This window comes from Gopherus flavomarginatus, chromosome 3, assembly GCF_025201925.1.
Source record: "Gopherus flavomarginatus isolate rGopFla2 chromosome 3, rGopFla2.mat.asm, whole genome shotgun sequence".
In the NCBI taxonomy this organism is placed as follows: domain Eukaryota; kingdom Metazoa; phylum Chordata; order Testudines; family Testudinidae; genus Gopherus; species Gopherus flavomarginatus.
The window spans coordinates 150,383,007-150,399,904 of record NC_066619.1 but is presented as its reverse complement, the minus strand read 5'-3'; the positions used below and the strand labels follow the sequence as shown (position 1 = coordinate 150,399,904).

General features: G+C 46.8%; 1 protein-coding gene across 1 annotated transcript; it reads left to right on the top strand.

The window, feature by feature from the left end:
• The first annotated feature begins 1,340 nt into the window (after positions 1–1,340).
• On the top strand, positions 1,341–16,864 carry LOC127047105 (sulfotransferase 1 family member D1-like). Its single transcript, XM_050945060.1, has 8 exons — positions 1,341–1,751; positions 7,799–7,947; positions 8,032–8,157; positions 9,863–9,960; positions 10,212–10,338; positions 12,012–12,106; positions 14,930–15,110; positions 16,480–16,864. The coding sequence occupies exons 2-8, from the start codon at positions 7,809–7,811 to the stop codon at positions 16,590–16,592; spliced, it is 879 nt and encodes a 292-aa protein (XP_050801017.1). The 5' UTR covers positions 1,341–1,751; positions 7,799–7,808; the 3' UTR covers positions 16,593–16,864.
• The last annotated feature ends 34 nt before the right edge of the window (positions 16,865–16,898 follow it).

Genomic DNA, 16,898 nt, shown 5'->3' with positions numbered 1-16,898 from the left:
TCATTAGCATTAAAAAAGTGATTTCCACGCTTGTTAACACTGACCTCCCCACCACTTGGTAAAGCAACTCCCATCTTTTCATATGCTGTGTGTTTATACCTCACTACTGTATTTTCCAGTCCATGCATCTGATGAAGTGGGTTTTTGCCCACGAAAGCTTATGCCCAAATACATTTGTTAGTGTCTAGGTGCCACGGGCACTCCTCCTTCTTCCCACCCTCTGGAGCTCTACTAAGCATGCACCGACATCTAGTGGCTACGTGATGTACTGCAAGTAAACAGACCATTGCCTTCTCGGGGACCTCTGTGCCCATGTTATGGGGCCCTGTTTGGGACCTCAGCAGCACCTCGGTGTAAAGCATTCCTGGTACAGCGTGTCCCTATAAAGGGAGTCTAGACCGTAGAAAGGTTTCCCTGCTCAGTGGGAACAGGCTCTTCCTACGTTCAGGAGTGGCGCCAGGGGTTTTGGCGCCCTAGGTGGAGGGCCAGCTCACTGATCCCACGGCTCCGGTGGACCTCCCGCAGGCGTTCCTGCAGACGGTCCGCTGGTTCCACAGCTCTGGTGGACCTGCCGCAGGCGTGCCTGCGGATGCTCCACCGGAGCCACGGGACCAGCGGACCCTCCGCAGGCACGCCTGCGGGAGGTCCACCGGAGCAGTCTGCCGCCCTCCCAAATCCTGGTGCCGTAGGCGACCATCTAGGTCACCTAGATAGAAGCGCCGGCCCTGCCTCCGTTCAAGAGACACTGGGGGTGGTGGGAGGGAAGAGGTGCAGGAGGCACTTGCGCCAGATAGTGCACACCCTGTGTTTGGGTTCAATTCACCCCAGGGGAAAGGGCTGGCACAAGCCATTGGAACCTAGCCTAAGGGCCAAGAGGAGTGGAGGAGAAGCTTCAGCCATACCACACGTGTATTAAACACAATCCATTCAGTCTCTTCACCTCCCTGTGAGGAGCTGGGAGGAGCTGTCCGGGCCCCTCACTTTGTATGGTGGGGGACAGAGACTATGGGAGCTCATGAGGGATGCACTCATTCCCTCAAAGGATGTGTTTAATCACCGAGGAGATTCATGCCATTTCCTGGCCACCTGAGTGTGTGAAGTTTACACAAGTCACTGATGGGTGTCTGCGAGTATCCTTCCAGCAGTCACCCTCCTCCATGCCACAGCTACAGAGTCATAGATTTTAAAGCCAGAAGGGACTATATTACGTTCATCTAGTCTGACCGTCCTGTAGAATTCTATCCAGTCACTCCCGCATAGGGCTGCAACTTCTGGTTGAACTACTGCCGATCTTTTAGAAACACCACCCTCTTTAGGCCCCACTGCTGTCTCCCTCACTCAAATTCTCTCCCTCTCGTTGCCTGCTGGGCCAGGATTGTGTGAAACACAAAGGACATGAGAAAACATCCTGGACAAGACTGAGTGAAAGAGATACATCTGCTGCACAATGCCATGCCAGACCCTGACACACAGACTCTACAGGAACTACATGGGGGCTGAGAGCCAAAGGACAAATGGGAACATGTCGTGATCAGCTTGTTTTATTTAGTCGTTAGCCCTTTAAACATAGTCCAAAGTGGAACCAGGAAGTGAAAAGTTAATAAATAGTTTGTTATCTTGTTGAGGCCTAAAAGGGGGAAAAACAGAGACTTGGGACTGAAGACACTCAGAGCTCTGGCAGGAGAAGGATCAACTCTAAGAAGTAAAACCTTCCCTTGAAGTAAAACCTGTGGAAGCCCCCTGATACTCAGGTATTATACTGCACAGGGCGAGAGAGGGTGGGATACATTTTCATTTAGATTGTTTACTTTTGCTTGTCTGAAAAATGGCCTTGATCATCCAAGGAATCTGGGGAGAAAAGGGAGTGTGTCTGGTCCATTTTGTGTGCACCGCGCAAGCCCTTGAAAATTGTGATCTGCTCAGCTGCATACAGGCTCAGCTGTTACTCAGGCTTAGGGTGACCAGATGTCCTGTTTTTAAAGGGACAGTCCCATATTTAAGCCCTCTTGCAGGTATCCAGACTTTTTCTTAAATATGGGCAAATTGTCCAATACTTTCTGTCTCCCCCACATCAATACTTGTGGGTCCTGCTGCTGGCCAGATTCCTGCTCGCCAGCCGCCCACCCACTCACCAGCGGTGAGTGAGGGGTCCAGTGGCTGATGAAGGGGGTGGGTGTGCAGGACGAGTGGTGAGGCAAAACTGCAGCGCACGGGGCTGGTCCATCAGCACAGCCCCTGCTGCGTGCTAGCTCTCGGCCAGCAGGGCCCTGTCCCCGTTCCCAGCCAGCACGGGCTGCGTGCTGCAGTGCCTGGTGAGTGTGGGCAGGCACCAGCTGGTGTCCGGTTCCATGCTGCCTCTGCTGCCCACCTTTATGTGCTCCCTCTCTCGCTGTCCTCTCCCTGCTTTGCCCCTTCACACACACACCCCACTGCTCCTCCACATCCCCCCTGGCGGAGCACATCCTGCTCCCCACGGTGTGCGGAGAACCGGCCCCTGGTCGGAATACTCAGCTGACCAGCAGCCTGGCTGGCAGCTCCTTCCTTCCCCCACTGCTCCAGGAAAGCTCAAGATCTTCTGGCCAGGAAGAGCCGGGCCCTGCATGTGCCAAAGCCCCACACACCAGGGAAGCCTCTCCACCCCTCAGCTCAGCTCTGGAATGTCAGGGGGAAGCGATTTCCAGCCTGTTCACACCCTAAACCGGCAGGCTCCACAGCAGGCCCCCCGAGCAGGGACTTAGCTTAGCACCCCTTTCACATACCCCCGCCCCACCCTCCAATGCCTTGTGTCTTGCCTCCAGGGAGCGCAGGGCTGCTCCGCCCCCTGGGCACCCTCCCCTGCTGCATCACCTCTCTGGCCAGGTTCCATGGAGCCCCTGCAGTCAGGTTTCCTGGGCCCTGGTGCACAAAGCATCCTTACGGCTTAGTCCCTTCCTGCCCATGGTGGAGACAAGAGGCAGTTGGGTTATGTTGGTGACCAGCAGCAGCTTGGGGGTGTTGGCTGCCTTTCGACACTGTGAGGACAAGCTGCTTCCAGCCACAGGGGAACAGAGGGTGAGGGAAGAGATGACCTCTCCAAAGACATGGGCCAGGTCATCCCTCCCCCGCGGCTGGAAGCAGCTCCCCTACCTTCCCTCCCACACAGTGCTGAAAGGCTGCTGCTGGCCACATTCTGGGATGAACCCCGGTAGAAATCTAGTGGGGAGGGGTCATGCGACTTCGCATGCCCCCTCCCCACCTGCTGCCTTGGGAAGACACGGCACCAGACATTAGGAGAGGCGGGTCCATCCTGGGGGTCCAGCCAGTCATGGAGGACAGAGAGCACCGGGCAGGGAGCGTTGGGTCAGTCAGTCATCCTCCCCATGAGAGAGAGAGATGTATGGGAGTGTATGTGTGTCACCTCTCCCCATGTGGGGAAGCTCCCAGTCCGAGAATCTGCTCTTGGCCGTACCTGCAGCTGTTACTGAATACCACACTAGTTTTGATGTTACAATACACAGTGCGTGGCCTGGCCTCTCTTTTTGCAGGTGGAAATTGCATTTGCCTTGGGGAAACACCCTTTTACATCTGTTTGGGACAACAGTGTTAACTCTTGTAGTTTTATCATGAATTGTGTGATTTTTGACATTTCCAGGAGTTATGTACTCTCAGTTTTCATTTAAAAAAAAAAAAGTTTTTAGCCTTCATGATTGTAGGGAAAAGCTTGAAAGCATTTTCTGAGTGGACCCAAAATGTTTTAAAAAAAGAAAAAAAAACCAAACCAAAAAAAACACAAAAACAACCAGAAGGCAAATAGAAAGATTCCAATTTTCTTAAAACATGATTTTTAAGCCAGTCTGATTATTCTGGGGGCCTGACTCATGATTTTTGAATGCCTAGTCAAAGGTCAAAAATGCACAAAGGTCAAAAATGAACAATGCAAGGAAAACAGTCAAGGAGGAAGCCTGAGATTTCTCTGGGTTAGTTCCTTCAAGGTCAGAGCGGTTTTATCCTCTACTAACTGAGGTTGCACCATTCAGCATTTCTTAGGTTGATAATTAGCAATAATAAAACTGTAATGATTTGGGTTTACGTGGGAGAGAGGTGAAGCTAGGCTGAAAGCAAGAGATATCCCCTAGATGGAGAGCTAGGTAAGATCTACTTCTAACATATTGTATACGTCTACTTTTTAGGGATTTAAAACTCTGCAATTTGCTCTCTCTGGGGTCTGCAACACTTCCTTGATATGTGCATAAAAATGGAGTGAAAGATGGAAAGAGACAAAAAGAAGCTAGCTCATATGTAGTGTTGTGTTGTAAGACAAGTTTTGTGTATTCAGGCCTGACAATTCACCTCCCGGGGAAATGGAATCATTGTTTTTCCCAACTGAAACGTAACACTATGATAGCAACACAGGGACCCTTTAAATTTGCTACAACTTCAAGGGGCAATCCGGTTCATCATGCCATTATGGCCTGATTCAAAGCCCAGTGAAATCAATGGAAAGAATCCCATCAAGTTAGTGGATTTTGGATTGGGCCCTTAAAGTCTTCCTGTCTAAAATTCAATCTCAGAGTTTAGATGGAGCAGAGATATGGAGCCTAAAAGGTAGAAATGTCATATAATTTGTTATTCTGAGAAAGACACTGGGTCTTCCCACACACCATTTCAGGAGCAGTGTGGAAGGGAAAGCCTGGGGAATGATCCCTACAGAAGGCATTTTTTGTTGTTTCTGTTGAAAGTTTTGGGATTTAGAGGAAGGTCCTCTGCTCAGGTTACGCCTTTAATAATGGTATGAAAAATACAACATTCCAGTCTCTCCTTGCTCGTCTGGAATCTCAGAACATCCAAGGTGCCCAGGGTTAAATGAAGACTTTATTGGTGATAACAAAAGTTTAAATTTTATTTTTTAATCAAGCCACATTCTACTGAGAGAGACGCTCAAGAGTACCTTATCAGGGTTTATGCTGCCATAGCGTCATTTTGCCTTTCCGTAATTAAAGCCTCCCACAGGCTGAAAATATATTTGATGTGTTTAATCTTGTCCATTCCAGATGGCTTTTGCTTGACTGAGGTACCATAAAATTGCTAATGTTGTGGTCCAGTTAAAGCAAGGAGACTGAGTCAAATCCTCAATTGGTGTCCATTAGCATAGCTCCACTGAGAGTCTAACCCACTGACTTCAATGGAATTTCACTGATTTACACCAGCCCAGGATCTGCCCCATAGATTTTACTGACTAACAGTAAGGAGAAAGTAATTAGGATGGTTACAACATTTGCCCTATTGATTTACATCAGGGTCAACAGAAAGAGAATCAGTTCATATATTTATACACTTAATAATTTGCATACATTGCAACTTTGGGATTTGAAGTTCAGTCTTATTTCTAACGAGCTTATTTGTGTCTATTAACTCTCTTTTTCCTTGTGCTATGGCAAAAGCTGATTGACATGAATACCTGGCTTTGTAGTAACGAAGATTGGGTGGTAACACTCACTGGTAACATTAATTTCATAAGTGTAACATTTTTAAACTGGGTTTTAGCTGCATGATGCTCCTGAAAGTTTTACTTAGGACAAAAAGATGATGTTGTGAGGATTCCGTTTCTAACAGCCCATCTTCTATTCCAATGATTCATTTCAACATATTATAATCCAAGTATTTTGCATTAACCACTTAAAATGCATGCTATTTGCATCACAAGAAAAATGTGCCTATGCCTACCCACCCCTACAATACTGTATAATTAACATTTCATAACAATCAGATCACTCAAATTCTATGCATTATAAATATTCTTCTGATCCACTCAGACACCACACTGTCAGAATTCTATACATTTCCTCATAATCTAATATACCCTAAAACCATAATCCTTACAAAACCAGATTCACATTTTCTAGTTAAGTACTTATATGGACCTCATTACCATAGGATCTAAGCACCTTTTCAATCTAGCACCTCGTGAGGTAGGACAGCACTATTATCCTAATTTTACAGATAGGGAACTGAGGCACGACAGAGGCTAAGTGAGTTGCCTGAGATCACACAGGAAGTGTGTGGCAGAGAATTAAACCCAGGTCTCCCAAGTCTCAGCCAGAACCCTAACTGCTGGACCATCCTGCCTGTTTAAGAAACAGTATATAAAATCAGGAGTATATCAAACAGTAGAGTTCCATTATGGAACAAACCCAGGAGGCAGTTGATACTGGGTGAAAGCTGCAAGTTGCATGGGGTGATAATGAATGAGGAAATATTACATAGCACCAAGGAATAAAGCTGTTCCTTTCCAGCAACATGAATGTGCCTGTTGTTTTAAAGAGTCTAGATTTTTGCAAAGCACAAGTAATATTGCTCTGGGGCATTAGCTTGCGTAGAAAATGATTTTAGTTTATTGGTCATTTATTGTGTGATGTTATAATTAACTAACATGTTATGTTATACATAATCATTGTATGCTAAATAGAGTTAAATTGTAGGATTATGGAAGTATAAGATTGATGAGTATGTAGAAGGAATTCTCATGTATTAGGTATCTAAGTAAGTAGGGTTCAAAAGCAAGGCCTCTGGGCTGAGGCCTGTAAAATTTTATCTTAGCCGTACATAAGCCACAGAGTTAAGGAACGCTGATATAAGTAAGTGACCAAAGAATAACCCGATGCCCTAAGATTACTGGAAAAGATATACCAATGGGTGATATTGCAAAGATACCTGGTAATCACATTTTTGTAACACATGCCCTAACCGCAGAGTGCACTATGTGCAGAAATGCTAATGACGCATAGTCAGAATCACATTATAAAAGAGGCTGCCTAGGTTAGGAAAATTGAGCTCCCTATGGGAAACTCCAGCAGGAACCATCCCTCTGATGATGATCAGTCTATGAGAGACCCATCAGACCTTAACACTATTGTGAAGGATGTGAGTAGAACTATATTTGTAACTTGTGCCTAGGTCTGTATAGAATTTCTACATGCTTAATAATCTCTGGGTAATCATCACTGTAATTGTAACTTTAATAAAACTTGTAAAACAGAGCAGACCTTGTGCTTGTGAATGTCTGTGTGGTCACTACCCTTGGTCTTTGTGTGTCCCTAGAGCAGTGGTGGGCAACCTGTGGCCCATGGGCCACATGCAACCTGTCAGGGTAACCAGCTGGCAGGCCGTGAGACAGCGTTTCCATTGACTATCGGTTCGCTGTTCCCCGCCAATGGGAGCTGTGGGAAGCATTGGCCAGCACGTCCCTGCAGCCTGCACCACTTCCCACAGCTCCCATTGGCTGGGAACGGCAAACCGCGGCCATTGGGAGTTGCGGGTGGCTGTACTGTGGATGGTCAATGTAAACACTGTCTCACAGCCCGCCAGTGGATTACCCTGACAGGCCCCATACAGTCTATGGGCCGCAGGTTGCCCACCACTGCCTTAGAGACTCTAAATCTAAAGCAAGTAGCATAGGTGACTGTCACTGTTAAGCTTTAAGCTTGAAACTGTAGCCATCAGAGTTGAACCCACGGTGGTGTAATACCACGTTACAAAATTTAAATAAAATAAAAGGCTACACTAGGCTCCAGTGGAACACTTCCAGTTGAAACTCAAAGTTTTCTGGGTTTTGTTTGTTTGTTTGCTTGTTTTGTTTAGAAGTTGCAAAGTATATTGATTCATGGAAGAGAGAATACAGAAATCAATACAAATGGAATTCTACCACCCCCACATCTTGGAAACCAATGTTAGTTCCCAGGATGGGCAGGAATGTCTTCCATACGGTTATCATGCAAATAATGAGAGCCATTTAACTCCTTTTTTCCTCACCTTAACTCAGCCCTCTCAACATGGAACATTTGTCAAGGCAGGAATTAGATGTTATCCATGAAATTCCTCTCTACTGGACTTTTGTGGAGAAGTGGGCCCAGGTGGAATCATTCCAGGCCAGGCCAGACGACCTTCTCATTTCCACCTACCCGAAATCAGGCAAGTAAAAATAAGAGTGTATGTAAATAGCAGGAGACAGAATACGCTTACCTCTGAAATGCTGCCTTTCAATCTACGTTTCAGGCACAACCTGGATTAGTGAAATCGTGGACATGATTTACAACGACGGGGACGAGGAGAAATGTAAACGGGATGCAATTTTCAATCGAATCCCTTTCATGGAAATGAGCTGCCCTGGACTCCCAAGTGGTAAGTCTTGTACAGGAGAGCAGACAAATGCAGGAGTCCCCTCCCACAGGAGCCATGGAAGGAGGAGAAGTAGGAATGCTGTCTCTGGACTGATTCTAATACTGTATGTAATTCAACCTCTACAACAACGCAGCTGGTTTTATATTGTCTTTGTACCAACTGTACACCAACCTGCTTTACAGGGTTAAACATGCCATTAAAGAGCCAGGAACACCTTCCCTGACCCGGCCAGCATCACATTATCCCATTTCTCTCCCAAAGCCTGCCTTAAAACTCATTTGTTTCCTGCTTATTAATCCTGCTCCTCACCACAGAAAAACAAAGTCAGTAGAAAAATGTTGTGGCACCAGTGTGCGATGTGTGTTCTGCTTCTTTGAATCTGTTGCCGGAAGCCAGAAACTCTAGAGTGAAACAGAGCAGCATTAGGAACACAGCCTTAGGTTTAGCTTATTCTGGTGGAGTTCCTTGTTCTGTGTCAGAAGAAAGCAGCTCTCTCGCTGTGATTCTCATGTGAAACATTTAAATGGGAGTAAGGGACAATTACGCTGCTTTTCTTCCCATCCTAGCCCAAGTCTCTACCCGTGTTTAGATAGACTGTAAACTCTTAGGCTCAGAGACCTCGTTATGTCTGTAAAGCACTGGCAGTGCTATAAAAATAATCATAATTTATTTTTCCTTTTGCTGCTACTAATCATAGAAATGTTGGGCTGGAAGGCACTTTGAGAGGCCTTCTAGTCCACCTCCCTGTGCAGAGGCAGGACCAAATATACCTAAATCATGCTTGATAGGTCTTTGTCTAACCCGTTCTTAAAACCTCCAAAGGTGGGGATTCGACAGCCTCCCTTGGTTACCTGTTCCAGTGCTTAACTAAAGAGTAGTCGGCCAGGATGAGATCTGAAATGAGAGAGGCCCTCTTGAATGAGGCGGAGAGATACAGGAAAGCAGGGCCGGCGCTTTCATTGAGGCGAACTAGGCAATCGTCTAGGGTGCCAGATTTTTTGGGGGGCGGCATTTTGCCGGGGGGCGGGGGCAGGCAGCTCCAGTGAACCTGCCACAGTGGTGCCTGTGGAGGGTCCGTTGGTCCGCAGCTTCGGTGGACCTCTCGCAGGCACGGCTGCGGTAGCTCCACCGGAGCCGTGGACCAACAGACCCTCCGCAGAAATGGCTGCGGCAGCTCCACCGGAGCCACGGGAGCGGCGTGCGGGGCGGCGAAATGGCCGTGCGCCTAGGGCGCAAAAAACTCTAGCGCCGGTCCTGCAGGAAAGTCATTCTAGCCAGCAGCAGTTGCCAAGAGTGTGAATCTGCACCACCAGTTACAGGATTGTTTGGTGCATCACAGAGGAAACCAGAGCTAAATGGGCAGAGGGACAGGGGAGGGCAGCAGAGGGACAGGCAGGGTCCAAGAGACAAGCTGAAGTGGTTCCATGGGCGGGTTTAAAGAGAGAAGGTACATTTGGACTGGTGGCTGCAATGAACAAATCAGTGGAGCTGATCAAAGATTCAGGTGCAGCGGTTATGCATGAGAAGGCTGCCAGCCACAGGAGAGTTAGGATGGGGAGGGCATTTAGCCACACTTCCCTCTTTCTAGGCATCATGAAAGGAAGAGGCAGGAAGTGTTGACTCATTCTCCAGTGAGTGCACGCTGTTCATTCAGGATGAGCCAGGTGCTCCAGACGATATCTTTAACCCCCTGTGTGTTTTCCAGGCACAGAGCAGCTGGCTGTGATGCCATTGCCTCGGCTAGTGAAGACCCACCTCCCAGTTCAGCTCCTCCCCGTCTCCTTCTGGGAGCAGGACTGCAAGGTAACCAGCTCCAGAGAGACATGGTGATGCGGGAATTGTCATCTGTCAGCCAACCTAGGCCTGCCTCCTGGTTCCAGCAGCATCCAGGGCCAAAAACCTCAGAAAGACAACCTCCCCATAATTCATATGCCAGTTGTGCAGTGATAGTGTTTGTACTGGAGCAGGGGAAATCTCTTCCAGACCTATGCAGGGGGTCAGGTCGCAGTCCCTGCTAATTCAGACTGCACTACATTCCCTTTTCTGTCCTGCAGATGATCTACCTTGCCCGAAATGCCAAGGATGTGGCTGTCTCTTATTACCATTTCTACCAGATGGCAAAGATTCATCCAGACCCTGGCACCTGGGATGAGTTCCTGGGGAAGTTTATGGCTGGGAAAGGTAGGGGTAACCTCTCAGACACCACAGTAACAGGTGTGGCATAAGATTGTAAACAACAGAAAAGCAATTCTCCCTTCACCCCCTGGACAGGAATCCAGGGATATGTTATTCAGTTGGGCTATAAAGGGTCCAGAGTCAATGACTTCCCTTGGCTCCTCAGAGCCTGACAGGACGGTGAGTTCCTTAGGGCAGTTTGTGAACATTAGGCCATGGCAACATGGTTCAGTGGATAGGGCACAGGACTAGAACTGAAATGACCTGGGTTCTAGTCCCAGCTCTGCCACTTACTTGCTGGGTGACCTTAGGCCAGTCACTTCATCTCCCTGTGTGACCTTGGGCCAGTCACTGCTCTGTGACTCCATTTGCCCTCCTGCCTTGTCTTATCTATTTAGATTGTGAGCTCTCAGGGGTAGGGACTGTCTCTCACTATGTGTGTATGGTACCTAACACAAAGGAATCTCACAGGGCTACTGTAACAGAAATAATTGTTACTATACTCAGTGCCCTCACAATCCTCCCCCTTCAGGAGCAGAGCCCAAACGTTTCAGTTTCTGGTCTGGGGCCAAGACTCCAAACCAACCAGAATGTTTACACAATACTTAGAAGAGGAGTTTGCAAAGCCTTGTTGAGGCCAAAATAATAATGTTGGCATTAGCAGTGGGGCCCAACAGCTCCACGCAGGCACCGTGCACACACAGAGAACGACACGGCTCAGTCTAACTAGACAAAACCCCTGGCCAGCCAACGTAGAACAAGCATGTAACATATCTGGTTAGTTACCTTTTTAATCCCTCCCACCCCCAAACCGTTCTCAGCCACCTTGTCAATGCCTCTGGACAGAGGGACCAGAACTGGGGACTCAAGGTACCCATCTTCTCCCTACCCCACAGAAAGAAGGTTCAATTCAGCGTGAGTGCAGGGGGTGGGAGGAGAAAGCAGCTGACCGGATGGTCCCTCTGGGTATGTCTACACTACAATAAAAAACCTTTAGCCCTGAGTCTCAGGGCCTGGCTCAATTCACTCAGGCTCACGGGGCCTGGGCTGCGGGTCTATATAATTGTAGTGTAGATGTTTGGGCATGCACTGGAGCCAGGCTTGCCACCTCTCCAGGATTGTCCCAGAGTCTCCAGGAATTAAAGATTAATCTTGAATTAAAGATTATGTCATGAATTAAAGATAAAACCTCCAAGAATACATCCAACCAAAACCGGCAACCCTAGCTGGGCCCACACTCTGAGACCCCATGATAGGGAGGGTCTCAGAGCCAGGGCTCCAGCCTGAGCCTGAATGTCTTCACTGCTATTTTTAGCCCTGCTTCCTGAGCCCCATGAACCTGAGGCAGCTGATCCAGATTCTGAGATTCAGTGCCCCGGATTTTTAAGCACCGTGTAGACGTACCCTTAGATGCCTTTAAAAATTCCAGCTGGTTATTGAAGAAAAAGGACTAGGAGTTCATCCCATCCACCCCTGCCCCTGGGCAGGATTAGTGCACATAGCACACAGTCCACTCTTCTGTCCAGCCTGGTTTTAAACGTCCCAAGCAATGGGGCTCCCAACCTCCTGCTGGCAGACTGGTATAATAACCTAACAGCTCAAGTCCCCTGTGACACTCAGTGCTAGCTGTGATGTCTCTCTCCTCCTTTTCTTTGTTGCTCGTTTCAATCTGGATGAAGTGGCTTATGGATCCTGGTACGATCATGTCAAAGGCTGGTGGGAGAAGAAAAAGGCCTATCGAATTCTGTACATGTTCTACGAGGACATGAAAAAGGTGAGGCAGGGGAAGCGATGAGCAGATGCCAGGGGATTCTGCTCCAAATGCCCCCTTTCGCTAAGGAAGGAGGGTGATTTTAACATCTATCTAGGTACGTGTAGAGCTCCCCTCACTGCCCTATCTGAGCATGTCCCAGTCATTAATGAGTGTAGCCTCACAACACGCCTGATGGGAGGGTAGCACTGTTACTCCTGTTGAACTGAGATACTGACAGATTAAGTGATTTGCCTAGAGGGAATCTGTCACAGACCTGGGAGTTGAACCCACATCTCCTGAGTGCCAGTCCAGAAATTCATCGTTCTTCCCCTGCATGTCCATTTGCAACACTGGCATCGTTAGGAGTGGAGGGGTGGTTCTGAAGTCGCCTATTTTACTATACCCAGTGGGACAATACTTTGCATTTGGCTCTGAGGCACATTGACATCTATCTGGAATATTAACAAAACAATGCCAGAACCAGCCACGTTCAGTGCGGAACTAAGGCAGTGAGTTCACAGGCCCAAACTTCCTGCCTATGGCTCCAACGCCACCCATAGATATGACAGTGGATTCAGTTGATCCAAGCCATGATTCATTTTAACCTGCCCCTTAGCTTCTTATAATATGGTAAACAATCCCTAAACTGCTAGATGGCTCATGTCCCGTTGGTTTAGAAAGCAACGACCCCGGCTTTTCCCCAGGTCTGATTTTAGTCTGGTCCATAAACACTCCCTTTTGTGCCCCTATCAACCCCAAGAGAAGGTAGAACTAGGAGGGGACGGAGGGACCAAGACCCTCCTCTCATCCTCTAGGTAACACAATAAGCCCCCTGCCAACACACACATCCTGCACCTCTTAATGAGCTCCCACCAGCTGGCCCTCACCACCACCAGGCAAATCAAGGTTCTTCTTCCCCAGCCTGTTCTCTTTTGCACCCAGAGCACTAACAAAGAGGGAGGAGATACCAGGCTTAGCCTGGGTCAGTGACATATTAGGATCTTCAATTCATATTTGAGCCATCTTTAAATATTCTCATGTCTCGCATCTTTGCATTCAGACAGACAGCATCACAACGAACACACATGGTCACAGATTTTACACACTGAAGTGCTGAGGGGGAACACAGGGTAGTTTGGTGACTAAGTACAGGAAGGGAGTCAGGGGGGCTTTAGAAATTTGTCTTGTGTACCCCAAGTTTCACCTCACTTAAAAACCTACTTGCCTGCAAAATGAGACATAAAAATAATAAAAAAGTGTCACCACGCACCATTACTGAAAAATTACTTACTTTCTCCTTTTGTCTGTATGAAAATTTTGGTTGTACTGACTTTGTTAGTGCTTTTTATGTAGCCTGTTGTAAAACTAGGCAAATATCTAGATGAGTTGATGTACTGCCGGAAGATCTCTGTGTATACACACTGAGCGAGATTGCTGGCAGTTGTACAATTACATCCATAATGTTCTGTGCAGGGGTGAATGCAGCTGAAATCTATTTGGCAGGTGAAGCTGGTTGTGACTCAGCAAACCTCCACGGAGGTTAAGGGATATTAAAGCCCTTGAGTTGGCTATAACTTAAGAAAGAAAGAAAACAAACCAACAAACCACTCCACTGCACTGCAGGCTGCAAACTGCAGAACTGACTTAATTATCTCTCAAAAGTAGACACTTAGGGCTTATCTTGGGGAAAGCCTGGGATGGGAGTGTGTATACAGGGAGTTTTACCTGCATAGTTATGCTGGTAATTTTTGTGTGTGTGTGTAGAGAAGCTTTAGCTATTCTTACCTTAAGGCAAGGGGTTTGGGTTGAGTTCTCACTGGAACCAGAAGCAGCTACAATACTAGCCATAGGCTGCTAGACTCCACTTAAGGTCATATGAGGCAGGGGGTTTCTAAGGGCTGCTATTTATACCTTTCCACAGCACCCCCTGGTGCTAGGACTGCAGCATTTCAGGGAAGGCCACACTGTAGCTTCTCATGGAACCGATTAATATTACTTGGTTGGTTTGTTCTAACTTTGGTTGTTTTGGATTTTGGGTGGTGTGTTGGTGAGGGGCCCCTTTTTCCTCCTGGCTACAGAAAACAAGATGGAAAGGTGTTTTAAGAGGGGCGGGGGGAGAGAGGGGAATACAACAGGCACACTCAAAAGAATAAAAAAGGATGTGGAAGGGGCTGATTGCCTAAAACCAGTAAGGGATGGAGCCAAGAGATTATATAACTGAGCTGCAGTTAGGCTGAAGTTAGAGTTGATGGCTGGTGAGAATTTTGTTTAACGGTTTCGGCTAGTTTCCGTCTCTACTTTTAAAAGGGTAGGCCATTTCGTATGACTCTCAGTGCTAGAATTTTAGAAGCTTAATTAATGCCCTTTCTGTGAGATCTGGGATTAAATGAATTTACTTTTAATATTTACAGTGGGCTCCTGACTTTTTTTTTTCCATGTCCCTCCTCTCTTCACTGATTCTATGAACTTATACGCTCTGCTTCTAGAATGCTAGTGTGGCATTAGTACTGTATGTCACAGCCCCCTTGGTAAATGGAGTGTTTTGTTTCAAGTTGATTGTACAGGATAGCAAGCCTTTGCTGAGCCTTTTTTTCAAAAGTTTTTCTGGGCTCTAGAAATCATGGGTTATTATGATGCATCACTCATTAAAAGAGCTGCTCTTTGCTCATCAGAGGCCTACTCCACAACCCACTGGTCTCTCGATTAGGTCCCAAATGAATACAAGAAAGATGTGTCACATTCTAACAACACATCCAAGAGTGGCTAGGAAAACTTCTACTCAGTAACATATTATCCTTCATCATGTCTCACCACCTGAGAGGCTGTCTGCCTGTCTCTCTGCAGGACCCAAAGCGCGAAATAGAGAAGGTGCTCCAGTTTCTGGGAAAGGACCTGAAGGAGGAAGTGGTGAATAAAATCCTCCACCATACCTCCTTCCAGGAGATGAAGAAGAATCCTACCGCTAACTATGAAATGATGCCAGCCTGGGCTATGGACCACAGTGTGTCTCCATTCATGAGAAAAGGTAAGAGATTTACAGGAAAAGCCGTAAGATAACAGCAGGAACCGTTTTCTACAATTCTTACTAGCTCCTGATTGCACTTTCACAGGAAGGGAAATTCCCAGGGTCAGTGTTTTTCTCTGTGAGCCAAGCCCAGTTAATGGTGGAGCGGCATATGGAAGGCCCAGCTCAGATAAATAACCATAAGGAAGGTTCTCCTGTTTAGTTTCTAGCATGTAGATCCTGGTGTAACACTCTGGAGAGCATGATTGATCTTGTGGTTTTGGCACTAACTGGGCCTTCAGGAAATGTGGGTTCTGTTTCCTGCTCTAAGATTAACTCGCCATGTGGCATTGGGCAAGTTTCTGAGGCCCTGAAATCAATGGCTATTAGGAGCCTAAATATCTTTGAGGAAGTGGGCCTTGATTTCCATGTGCCTCACTTTTGCCATCTGCAAAACAGGGATATCCAGAAGGAAGTGCCCTGTTTGTTTACACTATAAACTGCTCCAGGCACAGTTTGTCTCATACTATGTCTGCGTACAGTACTTACCCCAGTGGGGGACATCAGGTGCAATACAAATAACATTAGTGATTTGCCATGCCTGGACCTGAGTTAATATGTGACTGTGGCCTGCAGGAAGAGATCACAGATGTCAGCATCCTCAATTTGGGAGTGCACAGAATATCCACTGACAGTTCAACAGTGCTAATTACTGGTGGTGTTTCTTGTATGCATCTTAAAAACAATTGTTTGGATACAAAGATCCTTTTCTCTCTTGAGAAGGAAAAATAGACACTGGCCTAAGTTTTCCAAAGTTCCTGGTGCTTTTGGGTGACCAGCCTGAGACACCTTTTAAGGTTTTGAGTTTTAGAAGGTGGGTACTGAGCATTTTCTGAAAATTGGGGACCATTAAATGTGTTTCAAGTTGAGCATCCAAGATCACTCGGAAGTTTGGAAAATGTATGTGCATTAATCATACATCCTGAGATGCATGACTGGTGTGAAAAGATGTTCCATAGGACCCCTCTGCTCCCGACACACACACAGTCCCCAGCAGCGAGGACAATGTAAAGTTTGTGTTAACCCCATCAACCTCAAAGGACTGGCCCCTCAAATACATGTTTCCTGCTGCTTCTAACCTTAACTTGCTTAACTTGAAAGTCTCTTGCAGGTTACATTTTCTCCTTTGTTCCTGTTAAGCACCTAAGCAAAGAGAACACCAAAAACCTGACTTAGGATTCTGTCTGAACAGCACTAGGACCACAGTGCTATGCTAGGGCCTCTTGGAGTATCTTTGGGAAAGAAGATAACAGAAACAGAACCTCAGAAGTGGGGCAGGAGCCTAGAAGGGGAGAATAAACTAGCCATTCTTTTGTTTTCTTCCGATCAGGGATGTCAGGAGACTGGAAGAATTACTTCACCGTGGCTCAGAATGAGATATTTGACGCACATTATAAAGAGCAGATGAAAGGCTCGACATTCAGATGCCAAATGGAGATATGAAGAAAAGGCTTCCCTATGTTTCATCAGACAAATGCTAGCTGTCTAAATACTAAGATGGGTGAACTAGAGTGCCTGGCCTTAAATGAGGATATTGATATAATAAGCATAATGGAAACTTGGTGTAAAGAGACTAATCAGTGTATTTGCGATAATATGAGGTACAAAATATATATGAATGACAGAGCTGGTGGGGGAGTGGCACTATATGTGAAAGACAGCCTAATCAAGTAAAGTAAAAATCTAAAATGAATTAAATTGAACCATAGAATCTCTATGGACAGAAATTTCATGTTTGAATAATCTGAG

Bases quoted from the DNA above. Each gene is read 5' to 3' on its own strand.
- LOC127047105 (XM_050945060.1), top strand. From the start codon at position 7,809: ATGGAACATTTGTCAAGGCAGGAATTAGATGTTATCCATGAAATTCCT. The intron at 7,948-8,031 runs GCAAGTAAAAAT...TCTACGTTTCAG, and splicing joins TTCCACCTACCCGAAATCAG to GCACAACCTGGATTAGTGAA. The intron at 8,158-9,862 runs GTAAGTCTTGTA...TGTGTTTTCCAG, and splicing joins CTGCCCTGGACTCCCAAGTG to GCACAGAGCAGCTGGCTGTG.